This window comes from Myotis nattereri (genome assembly GCF_964212035.1).
Source record: "Myotis nattereri genome assembly, chromosome: 16".
NCBI classification, from domain to species: domain Eukaryota; kingdom Metazoa; phylum Chordata; class Mammalia; order Chiroptera; family Vespertilionidae; genus Myotis; species Myotis nattereri.
The window spans coordinates 21245761-21270346 of record NC_138091.1 but is presented as its reverse complement, the minus strand read 5'-3'; the positions used below and the strand labels follow the sequence as shown (position 1 = coordinate 21270346).

At 58.9% G+C, this 24586-nt stretch overlaps 1 protein-coding gene across 1 annotated transcript; it reads right to left on the bottom strand.

Annotated features, from left to right (window-relative positions):
• Nucleotides 1-1264: 1264 nt before the first annotated feature.
• Nucleotides 1265-22591, bottom strand: CLUH (clustered mitochondria homolog). The gene is made up of 26 exons (XM_081109359.1): nucleotides 22380-22591; nucleotides 15560-15762; nucleotides 14358-14529; nucleotides 13284-13427; nucleotides 12736-12860; nucleotides 12483-12637; nucleotides 12279-12404; nucleotides 11884-12031; nucleotides 11569-11661; nucleotides 10041-10735; nucleotides 9104-9324; nucleotides 8798-8902; nucleotides 8540-8640; nucleotides 7757-7909; nucleotides 7605-7667; nucleotides 7274-7518; nucleotides 7001-7085; nucleotides 6718-6871; nucleotides 6502-6641; nucleotides 5165-5245; nucleotides 4960-5085; nucleotides 4756-4877; nucleotides 4378-4471; nucleotides 4130-4264; nucleotides 3485-3558; nucleotides 1265-2736 (listed from the first exon to the last, which is right to left on the bottom strand). The coding sequence occupies exons 1-26, from the start codon at nucleotides 22477-22479 to the stop codon at nucleotides 2550-2552; spliced, it is 4047 nt and encodes a 1348-aa protein (XP_080965485.1). The 5' UTR covers nucleotides 22480-22591; the 3' UTR covers nucleotides 1265-2549.
• Nucleotides 22592-24586: the final 1995 nt, after the last annotated feature.

Sequence of the window (24586 nt, the reverse complement as noted above, 5' to 3'; positions counted from 1 at the left end):
TGTCATTTAGTTTGTTAAAAGCTATCTGACACCACTAATATGCTTAAGGAACCACCATGAAAAATGGGCCTTCTCAGGTGGCTAGCAGGTACAGTAGGAATTAAGCCTGATCCATCTCAGCTTCACAAGATGATGCCGCATTCTGGAAGTGCTGTGAAGCAGGTGGCCAGGATGAAGGTCACAGGAAGGCAGGAGACTGTAAAGGGGGGCGGGGGACATGGGGAGGGGTGTCGGCAGCATATGTCAAGGTACCCAGGGCAATCTTTCACTTGAAAGAAAAACCTCAAGGCAGGGATGTCCTTTTTCCAGTTGGCTTAGGAAAACTAAGACATTAGGGTTGCAATTTTTTTCTTTTTAGAATGTCAAAGACACAACGAACGCTCCATGTATTTAAAAAGGCACTCAAGCCCTAGCTGGTTTGCTCGGTGGATAGCGCGTCAGCCTGCAGACTGAAGGGTCTCAGGTTTGACTCCGGGGAACCTGCAACCAAAGTACAGCAGGCAAGGGCACATGCCTACTGGCTTGATTCCCCAGTAGGATGTGCAGGAGGCAGCCAATCAGTGATTCTCTCCCATCACTGATGTTTCTCTCTCTTTCCTTCTCCCTTCCCCTCTGAAATCAATAATAATAAAATGGCATTTAAGAGTGCAGGAGTCCAAGGGCTTGCCTGCTCCAGAAAGGGATGGCCAGACAGCAGCCACTGCCTGTAATGAGACTTCCCCTCTTTTCAGACAGGTCCTCTCTACCCACAACACAACTTCCACTTCACAGCCCTGCCCCTCAAGCAGCCAGGGTGGATTCTCCTTCCGGCACCTCACTAACCCCGCCTTAGCATGGCACTACGGCCAGCCCTGAGTGCTCCTAGCTTTCCTGGCCTGGGGATGTTACCCAACCCTCCCTACTCAAAGGGACAAGGACAGATGCCTGGAGTTCGGTGTTCAGTGACCTATCAGGCCAGCCCAGGGCCTGGGCCACCTTAAGCACCCTTCAGTCCAACTGGCCTTCACTCCAGCCTGTGTCACATGAAACTCCATGGAGGAGCACTTCCCAGCCTTTCGTCTTACCATGGCAGCCAGGTGAAAACCTAGCCAGGTGCCTGTGACCCACCCCCTTCCCTCCCATTAAATGACATTACGATAACTTTGAATTTGACCTAATTTTTACACATTCAAGTGCTTTAAACTCTTTTACTAATAATGTTTCTGACAACAACCCTCACAATCAAGTGAGGCTGGAACAGAACACACCGGAGGGGCTGGGGCAGTAGGTTTCAAAAACTCACTTTATTCCAATGTGAAATGAAGACGTGATGGTTTAAAAACAAGAAAAAGTTCTTGATCAGCTGTGGGGATGCTTCGATTACTAGCTCACGCCCACTCCCTTTGAAACAAGGTGTTTGGACAGACCATACCCATAAGCAGCTCCCCCAGGCAGAGGTCCCACCCCAGGAACGGCTCCCCCAAGCTCACAAGGGTGATGACCTCCCCCAGTCAGGGCTCCAACAGCAGGCACAGAAGCAGCACAGGCAGGCGGGAGAGGGAGCAGCCGGGCCTGTGGGGCCACCACCTTTAGTGCCTCCCCACCTTCCACACCCAGAGGTACTCTCTGTTGAAGGTGCTTGTGTGGCCAGGACCAGGGAGGGAGCTGGGCTCCACAAACAAATGACAATCACTCCTGTACCTGGTAACTTACTCCCAGAATCCATGATTCAGCCCCAGTTCCCCTCGGCCCGTTCCCTACCCACTCCCACTGTGCGTTAGGCAGCTCAGGTTAAAGTGGTGAGAAGTATACATTCAGACTGCAGCCCCCCAGGGATCCCCAGCTGAGGAGTAGGGAGGCAGACCAGTGGGCCTGGGCACAGGGGTATCTGGGAACCACCCTGCCCCACCCCTGCCTTTCCCAAGCACAGCCAGGCCAGGCCCAACCATGACTAGTAAAGCCACTGCAGCTCTCACCTTGCCACAGAGCTAAAGTGCACCCCAGCTCTCCAGCCCTGCCACAGAGCTGACTCCCCATCCCAGTACACAGGAAAGCACCCCTCTTTTGGCTTCAAACCTGGACTTTTAGCCAGGTTGGGCCCAGGGGTAGTGGCAGCAGAAGCAGCAGCCGTAATGTCAAACATACAAATGACCTGAGAAATCGCATCTGCACGTCACCCACTCCGAACTGACTCGGGCTATGTACAAGTTAGGAAGGACGGATCAAGACGCTCGCTCACGGGCATGGACACACTCGCACACACCTGCTCGAGGATGGGGCGCCTGAGGGGCACCTGTCTCCCAGCTGGGAACCTATGCCCACACACTCCACTCAAGTGTCTTCAATTAGGCCTCTCATCAGCATTTTCATTGAACCAGTGCAAAAACATCTCTCGGGGGGCAGACAGGCCAGGCCAGGGTCCCAGGAGGATGCTGGGGGGAGGGTTAGGGTTGGAAATGTGGAAGAATAGGGACTCGCTTCCTCTCCGGATCTGCAAGGCGTGCCCCCTCCTCCTGGAGTCTGGATCACTGGGTAATGGGGCAGCTGACTGTCCATCTGTCTCTCCCTTTCTACCCCTGTAAGCTGGGGGAAGGAGGGTCCTTGGCGGCCTGGGGCTGGGAGGCCGCATCCTCGGGGACCCCTGCGGGCTCAGGCTCGGTGGCCGTGGGCTCTTCAGCCTTGTCCCTGTTTCTGCTGGCTTCCTGGAGCTGGTGCCGCCGTGCCACCTCAGCTTTCAGGTTCTCCAGGTCTTTTTGGCTGAGCAGAAGGACAGGGGTGAGGGTGGGGGTCAGAGCGGGCCCAGGCCCCCCATCACCTCACTGGCTCTGCTTAAACTTAAGCCTGGGACAAAATCAGACTCTGAGCTTTGTTCGGAGAGAGACAGGCGTGAAACAAGTGCCTCCCTTCCCTCCCCGGAGCAGAAAGGCCCCGAAGTGCTGAAAAGCAAGGAACTCCATGCCCCTGTCAGAGCCCTCAGTACGGCCTGGCTCCCACTCTCCTTTACACCCAGTTCAAACCTGCTGCAGCTGTGGCGGCTGCCACAGGAGCTCACCCCCAGAAAACGAGTGGGGAGGGTGTGCCACACAGAGAAGGTCCACTATTAGCTCCCTAACCACTGACTGACCAACCCCACGTCCCCCGTGGGAGGGAGGCAGCAGCGAGGGGCCGGTCCTGCGGCACAGACCTACGCTGGGATCGCAGGAAGCCAGAGAAAGAATGAAGCCACTCTTGACCGATTCGGAAAGGGCGCCAAGATACATTAAGTGCAGAAAACACACCTATGTGCACGGTCTGCTACTCTGATTTTGTGTAAAAAAAGAGGGGGGGGGGATGACAGCTGTTTGTTTGCTCAATTAGGTGGCGTATTTCCAGAAGGATTCACAAGGATCTTCTCCCCCTGGCTGTATTTCCCAGTGTTGAGCCACGTCAGTGTATTGTGTTTTAAAAGACAAGAAACTAAAGGCCAATTCCCCAAGGGGCGTGGGGACAGGAGGAGGGGCCTCACCTGAGTGGAATGAAGAGGATGCCGTTGATAACATTGAGCTGCTCCAAGACACTGGCCATGCTGGGGGCTGTGAACTGAGGGTGCCAGGGAAGATGAGCCACTGTGTGGGCACTGGGAGGCTGGGGAGGGCCCCCCACCCCCCCCCCCCCCGCTCTGTCCCGGACACACCTTGAGGGGCGGGATGCTGGGGAGGGGCCCCCCGCTCTGTCCCGGACACACCTTGAGGGGCGGGATGCTGGGCCCCCCCCTCTGTCCCGGACACACCTTGAGGGGCGGGATGCTGGCCCCCCCCCCGCTCTGTCCCGGACACACCTTGAGGGGCGGGATGCTGGGGAGGGGCCCCCCCCCCACTCTGTCCCGGACACACCTTGAGGGGCGGGAGGCTGGGGGACCCACCACCTTGAGGGGCGGGATGAGGGGCGGGATGCTGGGGGACCCCCCCCTGCTCTGTCCCGGACACACCTTGAGGGGCGGGATGCTGCCCCCCCTCAGTCCCGGACACACCTTGAGGGGCGGGATGCTGGCCCCCCCCTCGGTCCCGGACACACCTTGAGGGGCGGGATGCTGGGGAGGGCCCCCCCCCCTCTGTCCCGGACGCACCTTGAGGGGCGGGAGGCTGGCCCCCCCCCTCGGTCCCGGACGCACCTTGAGGGGCGGGAGGCTGGCGCGGGAGCCGCTGCGGTAGATCTCGTTCATGGTGCGCTGCAGGGCCACGGCCTGCTGGGTCAGGCACCTGAGGTACTCGGAGCTCTCCTTGGTCTTCTCATGGTCCTCGCCCAGCTGCGGGGGCGAGAGCGGCACAGGCAGGCAGGGGTCAGGGCTGCCCAAGAGCCCAGCTGCTCCGCACAGCTCCTGCCGCCCCCCGCCCCCCACCGGCCCCTGCTGCGGCCCACCTGCGTCTTATAGATGGTGTAGCCGTCTTTCTCGTGCTGCAGGGCTGACCGGAACTCGGCTTTGCTCTCATAGACCCGTGCGACAAGATGGTGGCTACAGGGAGCATGGTGTGGGGGGCACAGGAAGGACAGGAGTGGGCCGGGGCAGTGGCAGCCTAACGAGGGTATGCAGACTAATCTAGGTCCTGCTCTGGAATCTACCCGGGGCGAACAATCAAGCCCAGGACTCGGGGGAATAGAAGGTGAGGGAACCTTCCTCAGGAGCCAGACCGAGGACAGGCAGCGCTGGGTCCCGTGCCCGCGCTCAATCCAGGTGCTTCCTGGGACCCTGTCCCTATGGCTCTGGGCCCCCCACCCCCTAACCCAAGGCAGCCTCACCTGAGGGCCACTTTGAGGGACTTGGGCCCGTGGTACTTGGTGCTGACAGCCAGCGCATTCTCCAGGAAGCGCAGCGAGAGGTCATACTCCATCACCCCATGCAGCACCAGCCCGATGTTGTTCTAGGGGCAGTCGGGAGGGCCCTGGTCAGCTCCCGATCCCCTGGGACTGAGGCTCGTCCCGCCACCCCTCCTCAGCACTCACGTCCAGCAGTGCCATCTCAGGGTGGTCTTCTCCAAACACGAGCAGTGTGAGGTAGCGGGCGCGGTACAGCAGGCTCAGGGCGGTGGACAGCTGGCTGCTGGCAAAGCAGTACAGGGCCAGGTGCATCTGCAGGGGCAGCCGTGTCAGGCCAGGGTGGCCACGGGCCCCACCCAGCTGTGCAGCCCCTGCCCCAGGGGCCACTCACATATTCCTGGATGGTGTTGGGGTGCTCGATGCCCATCACTCGCTCGCTCATCAGCACAGCCTTCTGCTGGTTGCTCAGGGCCTGGAGAAGCGGGGAACTGTCATCCGGGCGGGTGCCCGTCCCACACCCATCTGCCTGACCCTGCTCCCGGAGCCCCAGTCGCTTGGCCCTGGTCCCCTCTGGCTGCACTTTCTATGTTTACTTTGGGCAAAGCCAGCAGAGAAGGGGTCAAAACTCAGCTGCTATGACCATGGAAGTCTACACCCCACTCGGAGACTGTTTCACCTTTAAAAAAATCTGTCTTAAGCCCTTTTTTCTAACAAAACCTATGTAAATACATATATATAAATCTAAAGTTGTGCTAAAGTATCAGTAATAATTTTTAAAAGCCCATACATAGCCCTAGCCCAGTGATGGCGAACCTTTTGAGCTCGGCGTGTCAGCATTTTGAAAAACCCTAACTTAACTCTGGTGCCGTGTCACATATAGAATTTTTTTGATATTTGCAATCATAGTAAAACAAAGACTTATATTTTTGATATTTATTTTATATATTTAAATGCCATTTAACAAAGAAAAATCAACCAAAAAAATGAGTTCGTGTGTCACCTCTGACACGCGTGTCATAGGTTCGCCATCACTGCCCTGGCCAGTCTGGCTCACTGGACAGAGCACCGGCCCACAGGCTGAAGGGTCCTGGATTGGATTCCAGTCAAGGGCACGTGTCTGGGCTTGATGGGAAGCAACCAATTGATGTGTTCTCTCTCTCACTTCCATGTTTCTCTCCCCCCCCTTCCACTCTCTCTACAAATCAATGGAAAAATAGCCTCAGATGAGGATTAACAACAACAAAACCTACATAGACAAAAGCCTCTGCTAGCAGGGCAGTGGGGCGCCGACGCCCGCCCGCCCAGGAAGCAGCCTCCTAAAGCCCTGGGCCGACCAGGCAGGTGACCTCCACCAGGCCACATGCTGGTGGAAGACAGCGGGACACTGCCAGCTCCACGGAGCGCTTACACGGTCCTAGGGGAGTCCCAGAACTCCTCCTTCCCATCGTCCCTGTGAAGGGAGGCCCGGCCTTCACCCCACTTTCATGGCAGCTCCCCAAGGATGTAACTACCCAGTGGTGGAGATGGGGAAGGAAGCCCAGGCAGAGCAAGTGACCCCGGGGTCCCCCTGGTCTCTGCCTGCTCCTCCCTGTGCCCCTGCCCCTACCACGTAAGTAGGGCCTCCAGTTCCTGCTGCTCTGGGGGCTGAGAACACAGGCCTGGCTCCCTCACTTGCCAGCCCCCAATGCCAGGCCAGGCCCCACAGCCCAGCGGGTGCTCAAGGCCCACCTCGGCGTAGTCGCCCATAATGTAGTGGAGACGGGCGAGGAGGCGCAAGCAGGCGCAGATCTCCACGTGCATGGCTCCATACACGTTGTTGAACAGATTCAGGGCCTCGTTGATGAGCTCGCAGCCCTCCTTCAGGAAGCCTGCAGGGCACGGAGGGGGGTGAGGTCAGGGCCAAGCCAGGAAAGCCCCTCCCCCCGGCCACACCTGGCCACGCACCCTGCTGTACTTTGGCCTGTCCGCTCTGGAAGAAGTGGAAGGCATCCGAGGCCTTGGGGTTGACGTGCTTGACCACAGGGAAGATGTTGAGCACATCCTCCTCGGTGAAGGCAGGCTTGTGGCGGCTGTCGAAGCTGTACTCCTTCAGCAGGATCTGGGGGCACAGCCAACACCCACAGCAGCCTCAGCCCGGGGTCACATGGCCAGCACCTCCCACCCGCACGCAGCACATGTGGGGAGAGCCCGCCCCCACAGGCACGGAGGGACGAGGCCCCGCGCCCACCTGGATGCCGGTTTTGAGGGAGATCTCCCGCAGCAGCGTTATCTTCTGCAGCCCGTAGGTCTCCACAGCCTGGTCCACGGACTCGCTGGGGGAGAGTGGCAGGCGGCTCCCAACTCTGCCCCTTCTCAACAGCTGCCACTCCCCCTGAGCCGCCGCCTTTGCTCTCCAGGACTCAGCTCTCAGCCTGTTCCCCGAACAGCTCCCTCCTCCTCCGCTGCCTGCCCTTGGGCTGCCAGGGGTCCCAGTGCCTGCCACCCGCTGCCACTCACGCACCACTCGAGGGTGAAGTCAAAGTAGTTCTTGGCCTCCTGGCAGATGTTCTTCCAGAGCTCCTGGGGGGTCATGACGGCCCAGGCGGTGTTGTCTGCCGCCCCTGGAGGCCGGTTTCTCCTCCTCCTGTTCCTCTTCTTGGAGACCAGCTCATCGGCGGGCAGATGGGCCACAGGGTTGGGGTAGGAGCTCAGGAAGCAGTTCAGGAAGTGACTGATGGCAGCTGACAGGCCTGAGAGTTCGACTCCCTACAAGGTTGGACCAAAGTCCTGAGGCCCTGGCCCCCCCAGGCTCCTCCTCAGGACCCCGCCTGCCCGCTGGGGGGAGCGGATACCTGTAAGTACGTCTTGAAAATGTGCTTGGCAGAACGGGTGATGAGCTCGCCAATGCCGATTTTCTACAGAGGTTCCGAGAGGGAAGTCCAGGTTGGTGCCAGGCCTCCAGCTGGGCACCAGCGACTCACCTCCCGCCCTGAGCACCACTCACGTAGATGTGGTCCAGCTGGTCTCGGGCCGGGCTCCGGAGCACCAGGTCCAGCACCTTGCCCAGGTAGCGCATGTTGATGCCTCGCTGGCGCATCACCTCAGACAGCGTGGCCCCGTCCATGGGCAGCACCACGTGGTCTGTGCAGTCCTTCACCTGCAGGCTGCAGCATGTCAGGCTCCCCCCGCCCCGCCCCGCCTCCTCCAGCCCTGGGCTTCCTGGGGGAGCTCACACGATCACGAGGCCCCTCCAAAAGGGAAGCAGGGGACGGGGGAGCCCTGCTGGTGCTGAACTGAGAGCCCTGTGGGCAGCAAAGGTCCTTTCCGACCAGGAGGGAAGGAGCAGAGGTGACCCCTTGGGACCAGGGTAGCTGGCACAGCAGGCTCAGCTCAAAGGTCTGAGACAAGAGCACCACCTGGTCCCGGAGCCGTCTCTGTAGGAGCAAACATCCCGGCACCCAAGGGGCCTCCACGTAAACCTCCCGAGGGAGAAGAGGGCAGGACCCCCCACCTTCTCTCCCAGGTGCCCCCGCCCCTGTCAGCCATCCATCACACAGGGGCTCAGAGGCCCAGACCCCCGCTGCCGGCCACACGGAGGGCACGGAGGAGCGGAGCCTGTGCCTGAGGCCCCCCTGGGCTGCTTTGGGTCAGGCAGGGACACGGACTTTGCCCCACCTGCCTCTCAGGTCAGCAGCTCTAGAGAAGTCACTCCTGTGAAGGTCCCACCAGCCTCCAAAATCCGTACCAGCCCCGCCCGCAGCCCCCGCCCCTGCGACCAGTCCCTCACCAAGCCCGGGATCTGGCAGGAGAGCAGGAAGGCAGCAGCGTCTTTGAGCAGCTGTTTCTGGTCCCGCACTTCCTCCTGGCAGGACTCGGGGAAGCGGACCCCTGCGGGAGGGGGAGCACGGGCTTGAGCCGGGTGAAGGGAGGTGGGGGCAGCAAGGCAGATGCCATCGCTCAGGTCGGGGAAGGGCCCACCAGCATCGAGGCCCCAAGGTGGCCCCAAGGTGACCCCAGATTCTGCCCACCCGGCTCCACCACCTGCCTGGGGAGAAGATGTCCGGGTTGAAGCGGACGTCGAAGGCCGTGCTGCTGATGGAGCCGACTGCCTTGCACGCGTTGCGGATCACCTCCCGGCTCCGTGGGTCTGCTGTGGAGACATGGCCCGCTGGGAGGCAGCCCATCCACATCGTGGCCAGCTGTCCCTACCCACTCTGTCAGGCTCACAAGACCCCCCCGCTCCCCGAAGAGCTGAATGCCTGCCTCTCTTGGGACTGGGTCTAGAGCTGCCCGTGCAAGCCCCCGCTGCCAGGACAGGTCTGGGGCTCCCCCAGCACCCACAGCAGCCCACCTGTCCCATCGTCCGAGGCGATGGTCTCTGCCAGCTCCTTCACCTTAGCCAGGCCACTAGCATTGCCTCCCTCCTCCTCACTTCCCTCGGGTCCCAGAGGGTCTTCAGACTTGGACTCCAGGGAGGGTGGGCTGCCGTTTTCCAACGAGGTGGAGTTCTCCATCTTGCTGGCTTTCTGCTGCATCAGCTGCAGGGCAGCCAACTTCATGAAGAGGAGGTACCTGGTGCAGCACATGGGGCAGAAACAGGATGGGAAAGGGGTCGGTGGCAGCTTCCCTGGCCTTCAAGCTGCATTCTGGGACCAGAGCCAGGCTCCAGGCTCCTCGCCTCCTGGGATTAATGAACGTTGGGGCTGGAGCCCTGACAGCAAGGGAACACAACCTGACGTGTGCAAGTACCAACACATCCATGCACATGCCAGCCCAGCAACTCTACCAGGTGGCAGCAGGTCACAGCAAAACCCGAGATCCTCCCCGACAGGAAGAGGACCGCTGGGGTGGAGTGCGGGCCAGGGAGTGGCTCACCACACAGGCCAGGGCTCTCAAGACTGACAGGAACCCACTGGCATGGTGAGAGGGAGAATTATTCGTGGTGTGGGACATTTGATGTGGCCGACTCTCACGCATTAAATGCCAGCAGCCTCGACACCCCCTGCCCCTCCTTCCAGGCCCCCCCTCCCCCAGCAGATTCAAAGACAACCCAGCAGATTTCCACATGCTCTCTAAGGGAACAGTGCCCCTTCGGTTGAGAGCACTGCTAGCTGATCACTGGTTTGTGAGCCTGACAGAGTGGGTAGGGTTAGAGCTGACTCTGTAATGACTGTGACCAGGGCTGGCTCCTCTCCACTTTCCAAAGCCACTCCCATCAAGATCCGGCCCAGAAGCACCCACTGCTGTGAGCAGCCTGGCCCGGCCGCCCCACACGCCTCGCCCCTCACCTGTGCTCCACGAAGGCGTCCACCAGCTCCTGGCGCAGGCAGCACAGCTTGTGGCGGTGGGTGCGGGGGAAGCCAGCGCGGGTGCACTCCTCGGGCAGCCGCTCGCCGGGCACAGGGAGGAAGTTGAGGTCAGGGGGGAAGGTGCGCAGCAGGTCGAGGATGTAGTGGCGCCCATCGTTGCCAATGATGCCCTTGCACTCCACCGAGGAGCAGAGCTCCACCTCCTCGTCGCGGTCGTTGAGCACCCGGTGCCTCAGAATCTTGAGGGGCCGGCTCGTGCGCTCCAGAAGCTCCAGGTATCTCGGGTGGGACACCACCGTCTTGCCGAAGTCGATGGAGCCATAGATGACACTCTGCTCCTGGTCCCGCTCCAGAATGCCGGGGATGATGGACTGGGCCGTGACGCGGTAGCCGCGGTAATCCACCACCACCGTTCCCAGCGTGTACAGCCCCTCCACGTCCACCGCGTTGTACGTGCGCACACCGTTCAGGTCATTGGCGGGTGCCACGTAGGCCGCCACGTCCCCGCCGAAGTCCTTGTAGTGGTCGCGGACATCGAAGCCCAGGCTGAAGAAGATGTTGTTCCAGATGAACATCTGCATCTTGGTCTCCTCGCTGGGGTTGATGGCCATCACATTGCCGTCGATGACTGCCATGGCGCCCCGTGTGGCCGCTGCCGTGAAGTCGCTGTGCACCTGGGGGGGAAGGGCCGAGGTTGGCAGGGTCCCACCTGGCCAAGCTCACTGTGGTGGAGGCTAGCAGCTCCCTTGGGGGCCGAGGGCTCTACGCTGTTTCCTCGCATTTGGAAAAGGGCAAGAAACCCCTTTTTGAAAAAAAAATCACTTATGCTCAGACTTCAAAACTTGGTGCTTAACAAGGAGCGGGAAGACTGGCACGGGTGTGGGACCCACCGATGGTGTGCCAGGTGACTCAGGTCAGCTCTTGGACTCATTTTTTGGTCTAAAGAGGAGGGACAATAGAATATGGAACTTTACAAGCTGTCTGAGAGATGACAGGCGGTCAGGCCTATGAAACACCTGGCACTGACCCTGACAAAGTTAGTACCCAAACATTTAGATCTTATTTTCACCATCATCATCTCTAGGCAGTAAGATTATCAAAGACTTTAACTTCACCTGTTTTTTGAAAGCACTGTTTTTCCTCAGGTCTCTTATCTCAGTAAAAGCACTAATAACATTACCGTGGGGCATCTGTACCAGGCAAGACCCTGATGGCAGTTAGTGGAGGGCAGAGAGCTGGTATGGACCCGGCCACTCAGCCCATGTCGAGGGCAGGCCCCACCCTGCCTGTGGGCTCCAAGTCTCAGAGAGGCAGGAAGAGGAGCTGGGGGAGAGAGGGTCTGCCAGGAGGCAGAGGCTAGCAGAGCACACTGCAGGGTACCCTGTCAGCCCACCCGGGTTCCCTCCTTCCACAAGAAAACCAAAAAAGAAGAAAAAGAAAGAAAAGAAAACCAGCAATGGTGCAGGTGGGCCTGAGGCTGCAGTCAGGCCACGAGGGACATGGGTACCTTGAATATGGCTCTTTCCCGAAGCAGCCGCTCAGGCAGGTTCTTGCGGGGCAGCTCCCTCGTGGTCTGCAGCTCCTCGTTCCAGTCCCGGGTCTGGAGAGGGACCAGGGAGGGAGACACTGGCTCAGCCTGTGCCCCACAATCTGTGCTGGGCAGCTCCTTCCTCCACTTCCCCATGGACAGCCCCACAGGCTCCCAAGTGAGCAATACAGAAAAGCAGATGGAGCATCCAGGGAGGCGCACAGAATCCAGCCCAGCACCCACCAAGGGGGGCGGGGGAGGTGCCCAGGGAGGGGAGGGCCAGGCCGCAGGCACCTGTCCAGGAATGTGCTCCTCGTAGCCCAGCCTTGAGGTGTAGGCATCCTCCGCGCGCACGCAGTCCATGGCATGCTCTGCCTGGGGGGCCGTCCAGCTATACACCTGGAACGGGGTGGCAATCCTCTCGAACGGGTGGCGCTGGACCCTATGGCAGGCAGAGGAGGGGAGATGGCCAGCCCGCCAAACTCAGAGCCCTGCCCTGGCCCCCTTGTTCTCTGCGCCCCCCACCAGCTCCGGCGTCTCCTTCCCTGAGACCTGCTCTGGAAGGCCTGGCTGACAGCGCCCTAAGGGAGGCTCTGGGGTGCTTGGGGGCACAGCTTCTTAGGGCAGACATGCTCGCGTTCAGGCTGGTGGGCCATGAGACCAGGGCGGAGGCGAGGCAAAGGCACTACCTTTTCTTCTGCAGCACAGCGAAGTTTTTTTTGAAGGTCGGGCTGATCTGGTTGAGCAGCTCCACCAGGGAATGGCTGAGGAAGCGGGGGCTGGCGGGCTTGGGGTTGAAGTGATACGCTGTGGACCTGCAGAGAGGGTGGTCGCTGTGTAGGGAGCTCCCAGCAGCTGCCCAAGGACCCAGACGGGCTCGCACAAAGACTCACTGGTTCAGGTAGAAGCCCCGTGTGGACGCCGTGATGCTGACTTGCCGGTCCTCAGCTGTGATCACGAACAGGTACATGAGGTCCCCATGCATCTTGCGGTTCCCAGGGGGCGGGTTCCAGCCACTCATGGTGAGCACTTTCAGGCACTGCAGGGGCTGCAGGAGCGAACAAGCATGAGTGGGCCAGGCCTCCTGGTGTGGCAGCTCCCCACCCTGCCAGAGGCCTGTTCCCCGCTCTCCTCCGGGAATCCCACCTTCCAGTCACGGTTCTGGGGCTGCAGGGGACACAACGGCCGCTCCCGGCTCCCCGGAAGGATGTACTCGGGCGGCGTGCAGTCAATGGGGTCCATCTCCAAGCCCTTCTTCCGCTTCCCGCTGTCTGAGGGACCCGAGGCTGGTGGTCAGCACAGGGCCACCCCTTTCCCCACCTGAACTGGCCCCACTCTGCATGCCTCTGGCCCGCCCCTCCAGGTGAGATGGCCTGGCCCTCAGCCCCTCCGCCGGCCCCTGGCTGTCTTTTTCTTTTTTACAAATATATTTTATTGATTTCAGAGAGCAAGGGAGAGGGAGAGAGAGACAGAAACATCAATGATGAGAGAGAACCATGGAACAGCTGTCTCCCGCATGCCCCACACTAGGGACCGAGTCCACAACCCAGGCATGTGCCCCGACCCGGAATCGAACCGTGGCCCCCTGGTTCCTAGGTTGACATTCAACCACTGAGCCACGCTGGCCGGGCGGCCCCTGGCTATCTTGCTCCTGGCCCCTCTGCCCAACCTGGGCCCCACAATGCCTCCTTCACCTCCCAGGTCGCCATCGGTAAAGACGCTCAGGAAGGACAAGGAGTTGCAGTCAACCCCGTTGAAGGCATCGGACGGGTCCAGGCTCTTGAGCAGGTCTCGGACGTGACGCACATGGATGCGGGCCTCGCGCACTGTGTACGGCTCTGTTGGGCGGGAAGTGGCGGGGTGTGACCAGGGCTCTGCTCCCTGCGACACCTGCCCAGCAGAGATGGCTGGCATGGTGCGACCATCGTGCTCTTAATTTTTCAATTTCAGGCTTCCACTTACAAACCCCATTATAAACACATAGGCCGGAGCTCTGGTTTCAACACACACACACCTGCCTGCTGGTTGGCAGGAATCCTTGTTTGCAAAGAACCTTCTGCCAAAAGGCACAAGAAATGCCTCGGGAAGTGCACACAGGCCTCGGGGAGCCCACAAAGCCCCTGCTCTGCTCACAGTGTCCGGGTGAGCAGCCTGCAGACTGCGGGGCCCCAGCAGCCCTCACCCAGGGGTGCCCCGAAACCAACAGGATCCAGATCACAACACTGCTCCCCAGTATGTGTTTTGTGAAACAATAATGGGGGCTCTTTGGGGGGAGGAGAGAGGTTCCATGATCAAGGAAGTTTGGGTATAGTTGGGCTACATTTTTTCCACATTTCCTCTTAGTAAGCTGACACACCTGGCCCCTCTGAGCCACTTCTCAGGAGACGCAAGTTCACAGGAGCTTTTGTTTTTACAAACAAACAATCCTTACCACACCAGCTGATCACTCCACACTGGGCCTGACTTCCCAAACTTTAGTTTCCTTAAGAGATTTCACTTTTATCTCTATAGAATCAGATTGGACTGATAGCAAGCCTTTGCTTGGCATTCTGTTTGTTTTTAATCAGGGGTCTGGTATTTAAACCATGAAGTTGAAGGGTGCGCAGGTGACAGCCTGAGAAGCAGGCTGTGCTCCCATACTGCCTCTACAAGTCTGATAGCCCCGGAGCCTCCACACGCTTGTCGGTGAGCAGCCAGCGTGAGCAGAGGACTGCCTGGCCCTGCCTCCATGTGCCCTCCCTTGCAGGCTGCCCAACTTCCAAACAAACCTTCCACCACGCGCAGCACGGAGCCCTCCTGCAGCCCCTCAACGCTGCGCAGCTCTGAAAAGTGGTCCAGCATGTTGCCATCCAGGTGCAGCGAGAAGCAGGTGCGATGACACGTGTCTTCACGGTCCATGAGCACCTGGTGGATCTCCTGTACCATTTCCTGAGGGGACACCTGCCAGAGAAAAGCCCGATTACCCTGGTGAGGACATACCACCTTCACCAGCCTAAAGCACCTGCGACCCTAGAATCAATGCTCCAAATATTCAGTTCCCCACCATTTGGCTTGTAAACTCCAAGCCCTGTCCAGACATACATGCCCATCTACACTTGTGTGCATGTACAGGATATATACACATGCTCAGGACAGAGTCTGACCCTATTACCCTCAGGCCTAAACTATTCCTGCAGTTAAGAGCAAGCCCTGAGCAGAAGGAGATAACAGTGGGGGAAAGAACACAGCAATCTTGCTTTCTCCCTTGACCAATGCCAAGGTCCCCAGGGCAAATGGCTTCCCTCTTCAAGAAGGGTGCTCTGGGTCCTGGCTGGTTGCTCAGTGGTTAGAGCGTTGGCCAGAGGACCGAAGGGTTGTGGGTTCAAACCCTGGCCCTGGTCGGGGTGCATGCGGGAGACAATCAATGTGTCTCTCTCATATCAATGTTTCTCTCTCTCTCTCTCTTTCTCTCTCTCTCTCTCTCTAAGAATCAATGGAGATAATATCCTCAGATAAGGATTAAAAAAAAAAAAGAAGGGGTGCTCTGGGCTCAAGCCTCTGGGTACAGAAGACTTAAGGGGGCATTGGTTCCCCAATGAGTTAACACTCTGCAAGACCTCTGGGTTGGCTCTGCTCTTGGAGACCACCCAATACCACCCTCCTCTCAGGCAAATGGTAAAAACACAGCCAGAGAGGTGACTTCCCTGCGAGTGCAGAGCAGAGGGCTGGGAGCCCTGAAACCCCACCACCACCCAGCCACTACATATCTCTCCCCAACAGTCCCAGCTGGCAGCTGTCCCCCAGCAATGGGACAATAACGGAAACCTGACCCCCACATCCACCAGTCCAGCTGAGTGACCGTGGGCAAGGCACAGGTAGATTTCCTGCCTACAACATGGGGCCAGGACGAGCAAAGGCAAGGTTTGTCTTCCCACCCTTGTCCTCCCCAAGAGACCTGGGTCTTGGTCTCCAGCTCCTCTCCACATCTCACCTGCAGGGAGAAGGGCTCAATCCCCGGGGCCAGGATCTTCACCGAAAAGCCGGTGTCCTGAATGACAATGACTTCCTGTCCAGTGGTTTCCTCCCCCGGCTCAGCCTCATCCAGCCCATTTTCCTGGGGCGGTTCGGTGGGCCCCTCTTCCTTTTTCAGGCTCTCCGGACAGTCCCCATTCAGTAGCATGACTGGCGGCAGCTCTGTGGGCAACAAGAAAGGAGCTGAGCAAGAGGGGCCTAGCTGGTCAGATGGGGTATCCACCTCACCCATCAGAGTGGGCACATGCCCTATACGGTGGTGCCTGCTTGTTCTCCCAAGACTCAGCCCTAGTCCCACCTCACCCTGAGCACACAACTTCCACTGCGGGCCACTTCCGGAACCTCCCACACTCCGGGCCCTCCCTCCCATTCGCTCCTCAGTCCACCAGCCCAGCTTTCCTCTGAGCACGCTATCCTAACCACTCTCCCCAGAGTCACCACGCCACTCCGAGAGCCCAACCCAAGGGTCTCCTCTGGCCTTAATGTGCCCAGCTTCTCAGCAGCATCTCCTCCCAGCTCTTCCTCCTCCTCTTCCCTGATGGACACTGACACTCTCGCTGCCCCTCTCCAGCCCCATCCTCTTCCAGCAGTCCACCCTGGCCCCGCCTCACCTCATTCTCATCTCACCCTCTCCCATGCTTCAAGTGCCCTTAGGCCTCAGAGCTCACATGGCCGATTTAGGCCTTGCTCAAGCATTTCAAAGTGGCCATCCGTCAGGCATCACCAAAGACCATCTCATCAGCTTCCTCCACAAACCGGCCCTGCTCCATGAATATCCCTGACCCCAATCTATCACCAGACCTAATCTCACCGACCTGGCCATTTCCCCTATTTCAGGAGCACTACTCAGAACCCTCAATACTCCCCACTGCCCACAAGACCCAAGCTTCTCGGGACAACACTCTCAGGCACAGCCTTACGTCCTCAGCTGCCGCCAGCTCTCCCTGCCAAGGTGTAGCTACACCAAACCATTCAGAAGCCTGAGAACAGGCCACACATCTTACCTCCCACCTGTCCCTCTGTTCATTCTCCCCCCCATATCACATTCTATTGGGCAAACTCCTACTCATTCAGTAAGACCTAAGTGAAATAAACCCTCTTCTCTGAGGAATCAGCACCTCCCTTTATCCCCACCTCCCAGGGCACTTGATCTGCTGCACTCTGAGTGGCTGCTCACACCAGCTCTCTCTCTTCCTCCTTCTGTCTTGCCCGGGCCCAATAGAAAGACACCAAATTAATGAATTAATTACTGTAAGCAGGTAGTTAAGTTCAATATTTGTGAAAAACTCCCAACTCACATGCTGCTGAGAGAGGGGGAAGAGGGGACAAAACCTTCCATTTGTACCCAGGTACTAAGGGGGACAAAGGAGAGCCTCCTGCCTCCTGGGGAGCAGAGGCCCTCACAGACACCCCCCAGCAAACCCCAGGACTGCCTGGTGCTCACTGAGCCCACGGAGCCTTTCACCCAGCGTCTGCCTGGCAGCCAAACTGGCCCCTTGCTTGCCTGGGAGCTCCAGACAGGTCAGCTCACCCAGCCCTGCCCTGGACTCAGCCCATCCCATCCAGACTCCCCCCCCCCTCCTCTTCCTACCCAGCTGTTAGGAACGGGGCTGGGGTGCATTTCCCCAGAGCTGTACGGACCCTACCAAGACCCACAGAAACGTGGAACAGGGCTCTTGGGAAAGGAGATAAGCCCAGCACTGAAAGGCAGGCCAGGGGGACATCACAAGAAGCCACTCCCTGTTCCCTAGGTCCCCTCAACTTAGTGAAAAACAGGGTCACTAGGAGCTCAGACACAGTCTCCTCCTCCTTCCCCCAAATTAGGATGCATGAGACCCAGAAAAGTTCAGAGCCTTGTCCAAGGTCAAGAGACAAGAGTGAACTCTGGATTCTTGCACCACCACGCCCTCCATCCTAGCCACCTTCAGTGACCATCATCACCCAGTCCCCATCCCCAGCACACCTCTCCAAACCAGAAATGGAACTCCGAGAACCACAAGGACATACAAGGACCTCTCCTTCCAGGGAACGCACAGTGCAGCAAGCCCCCAAGCCCCCAGAAAGTGAGCAGCCAAAACCAAAGGGAGAACTTGGCTATGACAAAGCAGACCGGGACAGGAGGGCAGGGAGAAGGGCAGTGGTTGGTCAGCTTTCAAACGGCAGATCGAGGGATGGCAGAAGATACCAGGAGGCACTTCCCCCACTGAGTGTCTGAGAAAAACTTTGCAGGATGAGAAGAGATAAAGGGAGGGCTCCCCACCCAATATGGAACAGCAGTCTTGAGGACTGAGACCCCACAAGCGGGAAATCAGGGGCCCAACTCAGACAGGTGGCCTGTACTCCCTGAGTCTAGGCTGGAAGGACAGGGAGGAAGGCAAGGAAGACAAGGCCAGGATGGCTACAGCTCCCACTTCTCCTTCTGCAGCCCAGGGAGCTTGCCCAGAAGGCACCCGGCACCAGGTTCCCACCCCAGGGGGTACCCAATCCCCTATCAGATTTCAAAGGAATGTGGCTGGTTCCCAGGGACCTCTACTCCCCAGAACAAGGAGACCTACCCTTCCTCCTTCCCTTAAGGGATCCTGAAGGTCTCCCTACCACTAGACGAAGGCCAAGTGATCTCCCCACAATAGGCTGGCCACCTGGCTCACTGCCCCCACAGCCCACCTGGTACAGTCAGCGGCTGACCTCTGCTCGACTCTGGAGTCCCTTGACCGCCATCGCAGCGAGGCAGCCAGCGCTCCGGCTCAGGCCCGGCACTGTCTGTGTCCCTCATTCCGGCCTCCTCCACCACCCTTGCCCCCATGCAGCTGGTCGGCCCGGGACTGGAGCTCTGGCTGGCTTCGGGTTTCAGTGGGGCCAGGCCTGCCGGGGCAGCCCTGGGAAGGGCACACTCCCCCTGCCTTGAATCCTGCTCAAGGTCGGCCAGAAGGACAGCTGTGGGCCAGGAGGCCCTGGTGGCTCCAGGACCCCAGTTGGAGCTGCTACCAGTGCTCAGACCCACCTCCCTGCACCCCCTAGAAAGGGGGTCACTGCTGACAAAGCTGTTAGGGGGACAGGAGAACCCAGCATTTGGGGTTCCTGGGCCCCTCAGGATTGAGGGCCTTGGGAACTGGCTGGCAGAGGCAGAGCCCAGCAAGGGGGTTCTCTCCTCTGTCCCAATCCCAGTGGGGGTGGGCAGGACTGCTTCAGCCAGCTGCCGGCAACAGCTGGTGCAGACCCAGGCCCAGGCCCAGGCCATGAGGTGACCGCCCCCTGTCTACCAGTCCCAGACGCTGAGACCCTGCTTGCCTCCTGGGTCAAGGGGCCGGCTGGGGCCTCTTCATGCTGCCCCCTGCAGGTGACCCTTCCTGAGAGCCACTGGTTCTGGTGGGAGGAGGGATGGGCTCCCAGTCTCCCAGAGAACAACTGCACCCGTGCCCCAGGCCTCCAGCTCTACCAAGAAGCTGGCAGGCTCTGCCTTCCCTTCCCAGCAGCCCCTGCTCTGCCAGGAGAAAACCAAGTCTCTCCCGTGGGGAGGGAGACGGAGCTGGCAGCAAGAGGCCAAAGGCTGTTCAGCTGTAAAGAGGGAACATGTGGAGAAAACATGCCCAGCCTCGCCACGGCGCCTTCCCAGGGCATCTGACTTGTTGCCACGGCCCAGCCAGAGCTGCTCCGGCATCCATACTAACCAGGTGGGGGTGGGGAGCCAGACTCACTCCAGGCCCCCTTCCCTCCAGTCCAGTCCCATCCCAGGTGGTCCTGATGGCCCAGCATGGGCCAGGCCCTCAGCCTCGCCATAGCCCCCACCAAGGGTTTCAGCCTACACACACCGGAGTGGGGCAGGCGATGGCCCCTGAGTGGCAGGGACAACCACCTCCATTCTTCTGGTTACCATAAAGCTAATGCTCACTGTAGGCCCAGCCCACAGCAGTTCCCTCATCAGCCTGACCACCCATCTTACTTGATGAAACTGAGGTTCCAGATGACTGGTAAGCAGGCTGCCCAAGGTCACAGAGGCTCAGGCAGCCAAGCCAGGTGAAAAAACACACCAAAAGCCCAGGTCGCCCAGGTCTGTCAGACGCCCAAGCTCCTGCCTCTGAGTGCAACTCCCCAAGGCAGCAGCACCCACAGGAACTCCTTTCTCCTCCAGGCCTCAGCCAGGAGGCACATCAATCTCCAGCCATAAGCTCTCCCCCCGCCCCCCCCCCCATCTCTACACCCCTGGGCCAGCGCTTCTTCATCACAGAGAGCATCCCTGGGTATTTGGGCTTTAGGGAAAGGGAAAAAGGTCCCCAAATATCACTGCATACATACACCCCCCGTTTTCACTGACCAGATCAGAATGAAGAGATAAAGCGTAGCCCTGCCCTGACCGGGAAACACAGGGACCCCATGGCCAGCAGAAAGGAGGGGTTAGAAAAGAAACTAGGCCATCTCGGGTGGCCTGTGTGTGCCTTCCCCAGCCTGGCATGGCCTCACTCAGTAGACTGTGCCAGGGCCAGGCCCCGCCCCAGCCAGGGCCTTAGCAGGTGAGGCTCCAGCAGGAAGTAAGGCCCCAAAAGACATAGCACTGCAACCCAGGCACCTAGGCCTGCAAGGGAAGGGGGTGGGGGCAGGCAAGCAGCCTGTAGAAGACCCCCAGGATGTGGGCACTTCTGTTTCCTCCTTCCCGCTCCCTCAGGCCACAAACAGGTCTGCAGGGTCTGGGGACAGTGCAGTGCTCCTCAAGCTACTCTACTCTGACCTACCCAAGAGAAGAACTTTGGGATCCTGCCAGGGAGCTCCTCTAAGCCCCCAAACTCCTCCCCAGTCTGCCAGCCCTTCTTAGATCCGGGCCCCAACTCCAAGGAGCCCTCCCCTAAACAGAAGGAACTAGACACACCACTGTGAACTTGAAAAACCTGCCTGTTCTCTTAACCCCTAAAAGTAGCTTTATTCCCAAGAAAGTAACTGACCTTTGCTCCCCGCCCCCCCCCCCAGCCCCCAAGAAAGGCCTGGATCCCCTCTTCAAGGAGATTGGGGAGCCTTCCAGAGCTGGGTCCTAAGGTAAGGAGCCTGCTGGGGGTGCCCCCTCCTTCTTTGAATAGAGTCAGGCCGGCTGTAATTCAAGTTCTACCTCTCTATACTAGCTTCCCAGAGACTCAAGGATCCACTGTTCCACCTGCTAGTATGCTCCCAGGTTCCCCAAAATGAACAGCTGTGCCCTTCCCCTCACTCAGGTTGCTCCAGACAGCCTCTCAGCACACAGCTGAGCAGGGGCTTCCCTCAGCCCTCAGAGAAACCCTCCGACAGACTCCCCCTCCTTAGCCCTCACATTCACAGCACATGATCCCAATCAGCATGCATGTCCCACCTTCTTCTGGGAGAGGCAGGGCAGCCTTGGCATGCTGGCCTTGAGCTGCAAATCCAAATGCTCTCAACAGCTAAATCGTTGTGTGACCTTGGGCAAATCACTTCATCTCTTCAGGTCTCTTTGCTGGCGGGGAAATCAGCCAAGCCCTCCAATGCACGTTCCTACTCTTGTCTGGCCCCTCTAGTCAGAGCCACATCAGGGCAAAGCCTGGAAGGCTGGAGTCATCAGCATCTGTCCATCAGCCCAAACCTTGGCCATGTCTAGGCAATCAGCAAAGCTGCCACAGTACCCACCCCCTACCACAAGGTAAACCTGCTGTGACAGGTGACAGCGTCAGAGGGCTTACCGAACGCTGTGCCCATCCTGACTCACCAGAAGCTGGGAAGGAAAAGGAAAATGACAAGTCCCGTGGAGGGGGGTTGGGGGGAAGTGGGAAATAAGGGTCATTCTGCCCTCCCGCGACCACCCAGGGCAGAAAGGGACCAGAGTGCAGCGCTGAGGCTCTGAGGAAGATTTGAAGATGACACCTGACTGGCTGGGGTGGAGCTTCAGCCTCAAGGCTAGACTCTGAGACATGATGGAAGGGAAGAGAGAGGCCCAGGAGAAATGGAGATGGCTGCGGCCACTCCCAAAGCCACCATCGCACAGTCCCCATGGGGAAGAGCTGGGAGCTCCACTCCACACTGATGACCTTTGCCTTAAAAACTGCAACTGTGGGCCGACCCACTTTTCGCAATAAGGCGGGTTAATGATCAAGTTCTGGCACAAACACCTCTTCCTGCCAAGGAGCTTGGCTTTGGGCCCATGCACAGGCAGACCCCCTGGTCTGCCGACCAGGCCATTCCCTAACCCGGCAGCGGCAGCGAGCAGAGCGTGAACACCTGGGGTTAAAGCCTCACCTCTGAGAATGAACCCGAGAAACCCCCTCGCAACACTCATCCTAACTACCGCTCTCCCCACAGACCAAGCCTGCAAGTCCCAAGCGGAGCCTTCCTTGCAGGACTGCACTGTGTGCACAGGGGACGCTTGGGATCCTGACGTGGAGGGGTGCCTGAAGGAGCAAGTGTCAATGACCCCAGACCGCGGGGCTCCCCAGTGCCGGGGCACAGAGGGGGTGGGGCCGCCGATTCTATCCACCTGCGGCGGCGGCAGCGGCGCACCCCGAAACCGCGTGTGCGCGCACGTGTCCCCGCGATTTGACGCGCGTGTCCCCGCCGCCGCTGCCCTCTCTGGGACCCCAGGTGCGAAGCCCGGGCCGCAGCTGGGGGCGATAGTAAAGGTGACCTTCAGGGCGGGGGCGGCCCGGTAGAGGGCCCGGCGAGATGCCACCTAGCCCGGCGCGGAAGGAAGGCGGCGCTGCCCGCGGAACCCCGAACCAGCCACCCCGCCCGCTCGGCCCAGTGCAGCCTACCCCTCCTGGCTCCCCGCTGGCCCCAGCCCCGCTCACCGGCCGCGCCCGGCCGCCCCTTGCCACCAGCCTGAGAGCTGGGCTCCCGGGCGCTGTCGGCCGGGGCGGCCGCCGGTAACTCGTCCGTTTTGATGACCATGGCGGCGGGATCCGGCGTCCGGCTCAGCTGTCCGCGCCGCCCGCCGCGCCACTAACCCAAGTGCCCTGCTCGCCGCGGCCGCTGCGGGAAGGACAGAGTCACCGGCCCACGTGGTGCGCGTTGTAACCTTTGACCCCACCGCCGCTCCCCTGCCCCGCCTACGCGCCCGACCCGGCCCACGGCGGCCCACAAGGGACAAAAAGTACCGCGCCTGGTTGGCCGGCCACCAATGCGATGACTTTCCTGAGCGCCTTAAAGGGAACGTACCCTGATTCTAAGAAGAGAGAGGCTTCGGGTCCCCTGGAGGGGCGGGGCTTCGAGGAGAAGTCCTTGTGGTTCGCTGCCCGTTGGGCGGGCACCTTGACCTTGAGTGGAGACTCCTCTAAGGCTGCCATTGCCAACCGTCCCCTCCCCCAATGGTCCTCTGCTTCCAATTGCAAATCTGCCAAATGACCACGCGGTCTCTAATCTGTGATGTTAGCGTGACCCTCCGTGCCCTCCTCCCCAGCTTGTCCTTTGCCGCCGAAGGGGTGGGGCTGGGGGGCCTGGCTTCTTGAGGAGGGGGTGGAGGGCAGCTGAGGGCTTGGTCACTAGCGGCGGGGGTGGAGAATGGCAAGTGGTGAAAAGTGTCAGAAATGGACCCACCAAACTTTGTCCTGTGCCACAAAGGGCTCCTTCCTGCCAGCAACTCGACTCCCCCACCAGATGAGTCCTCATTTCCGGATAATGGGTACATTATCCCCATTTTACAGTGGGGGACGCTGAGACCAAGGTTGCACAGAGAGCAAGAAGTAGAGCTCCGTCAGGATAAATCCACAGCCTGGGCATTTCACAGTAGTTCACACTTTTTCAGGTGTTTGGGGCTTGGTGGGGACTAAGACCTGAGGTAAGAGAATGCTGCCTAGGTGACATAGTTCCAGGTCTTGCCAGGGAACGGGCATATTCCAGCTGCAGAGAGAAAGGGTCTTCCATGCACAGGCCCAGGATGCCACTGGGAAGCACTCAAGGCATATTCTTGACATTTTTGGAGATCTAATGGGAATTGGGAAGATGAAGCTGCAGAGGTGGGCTGGGGCAGGCCTTAGGGCCTCATGGAAATTGCAGAGGAACTCTGGCTGGTTTGGCTCAGTGGATAGAGCGTCAGCCTGCGGACTGAAGGGTCCCAGGTTTGATTCTGGTCAAGGGCACATGCCTGGGTTGCGGGCTCCATCCCCAGTATGGGGCGTGCAGGAGGCAGCCGATCAGTGATTCTCTCTCCTCATTGATGTTTCTATCTCTCCCTCTCCCTTCCTCTCTGAAATCAATAAAAATATTCTTTTTAAAAATTGCAGAGGAAAGTGGACTTTTTGGAGTACAGGTGGTGGGAAGGGGAGCCAGTGAAAGGCTTAGAGCATTTAAGCAGGAGGAAGAGAAGTGAGCAATGCTCTGGCTGCTGGGAGAGGGTGAGGGTAAGAGGGGCTGAGCTAGACTAGTGTGAGATGAGTTAGGACTATTGCACAAGAAAGCGGGAAATAAAAGCAAGACCAGACTACTGGATGTACATAGAAGGCAGGCAGCAGCTGTAGTGCATGAACCTAACACTGGATTTGATTGGAAATCTGCCTCCTGCAATCACTACCTTTTCTCTTTCTGTAACCTTAAGCAAGTCTCTTGACTTTCACCCCAATGAAACTCAGGTGATTCCTCCATCAAATAAAAATACCCAGCTGTCTAGCCTCACTAAGCTTTTGGGAAGAGATGGTGGTAGCACTTGCAAGAGCTCAGTGCTACAGGAAGATCAGAGGTGAACTGGACCCAGTTCCTGGGAGGAAAAGTTTCAGGCTGGTGGATAAGGTGAGATGTGCACAGCAACTTCATGTGCAAGGCTGCAGAAGAAAGGCCTTTAGAGAAGGCTGTTCTGAATGTGCAGAGGAGGCTGTCAGGGAGGGCTTCTTGGAAGAGGCTGCTCTGAACTGAGCTTTGAAAGGTAAAAAGGATTCTATTGAGCAAGTCAATGGAACCACATGGGCAGACACAGAAGGAGGGACTCCGGGAACTTACTGACTCAGTTATATTTTTTAAACATTTTTTAACGTTGCTTGTCATTTTGAATAGGTAATAAAGTCAC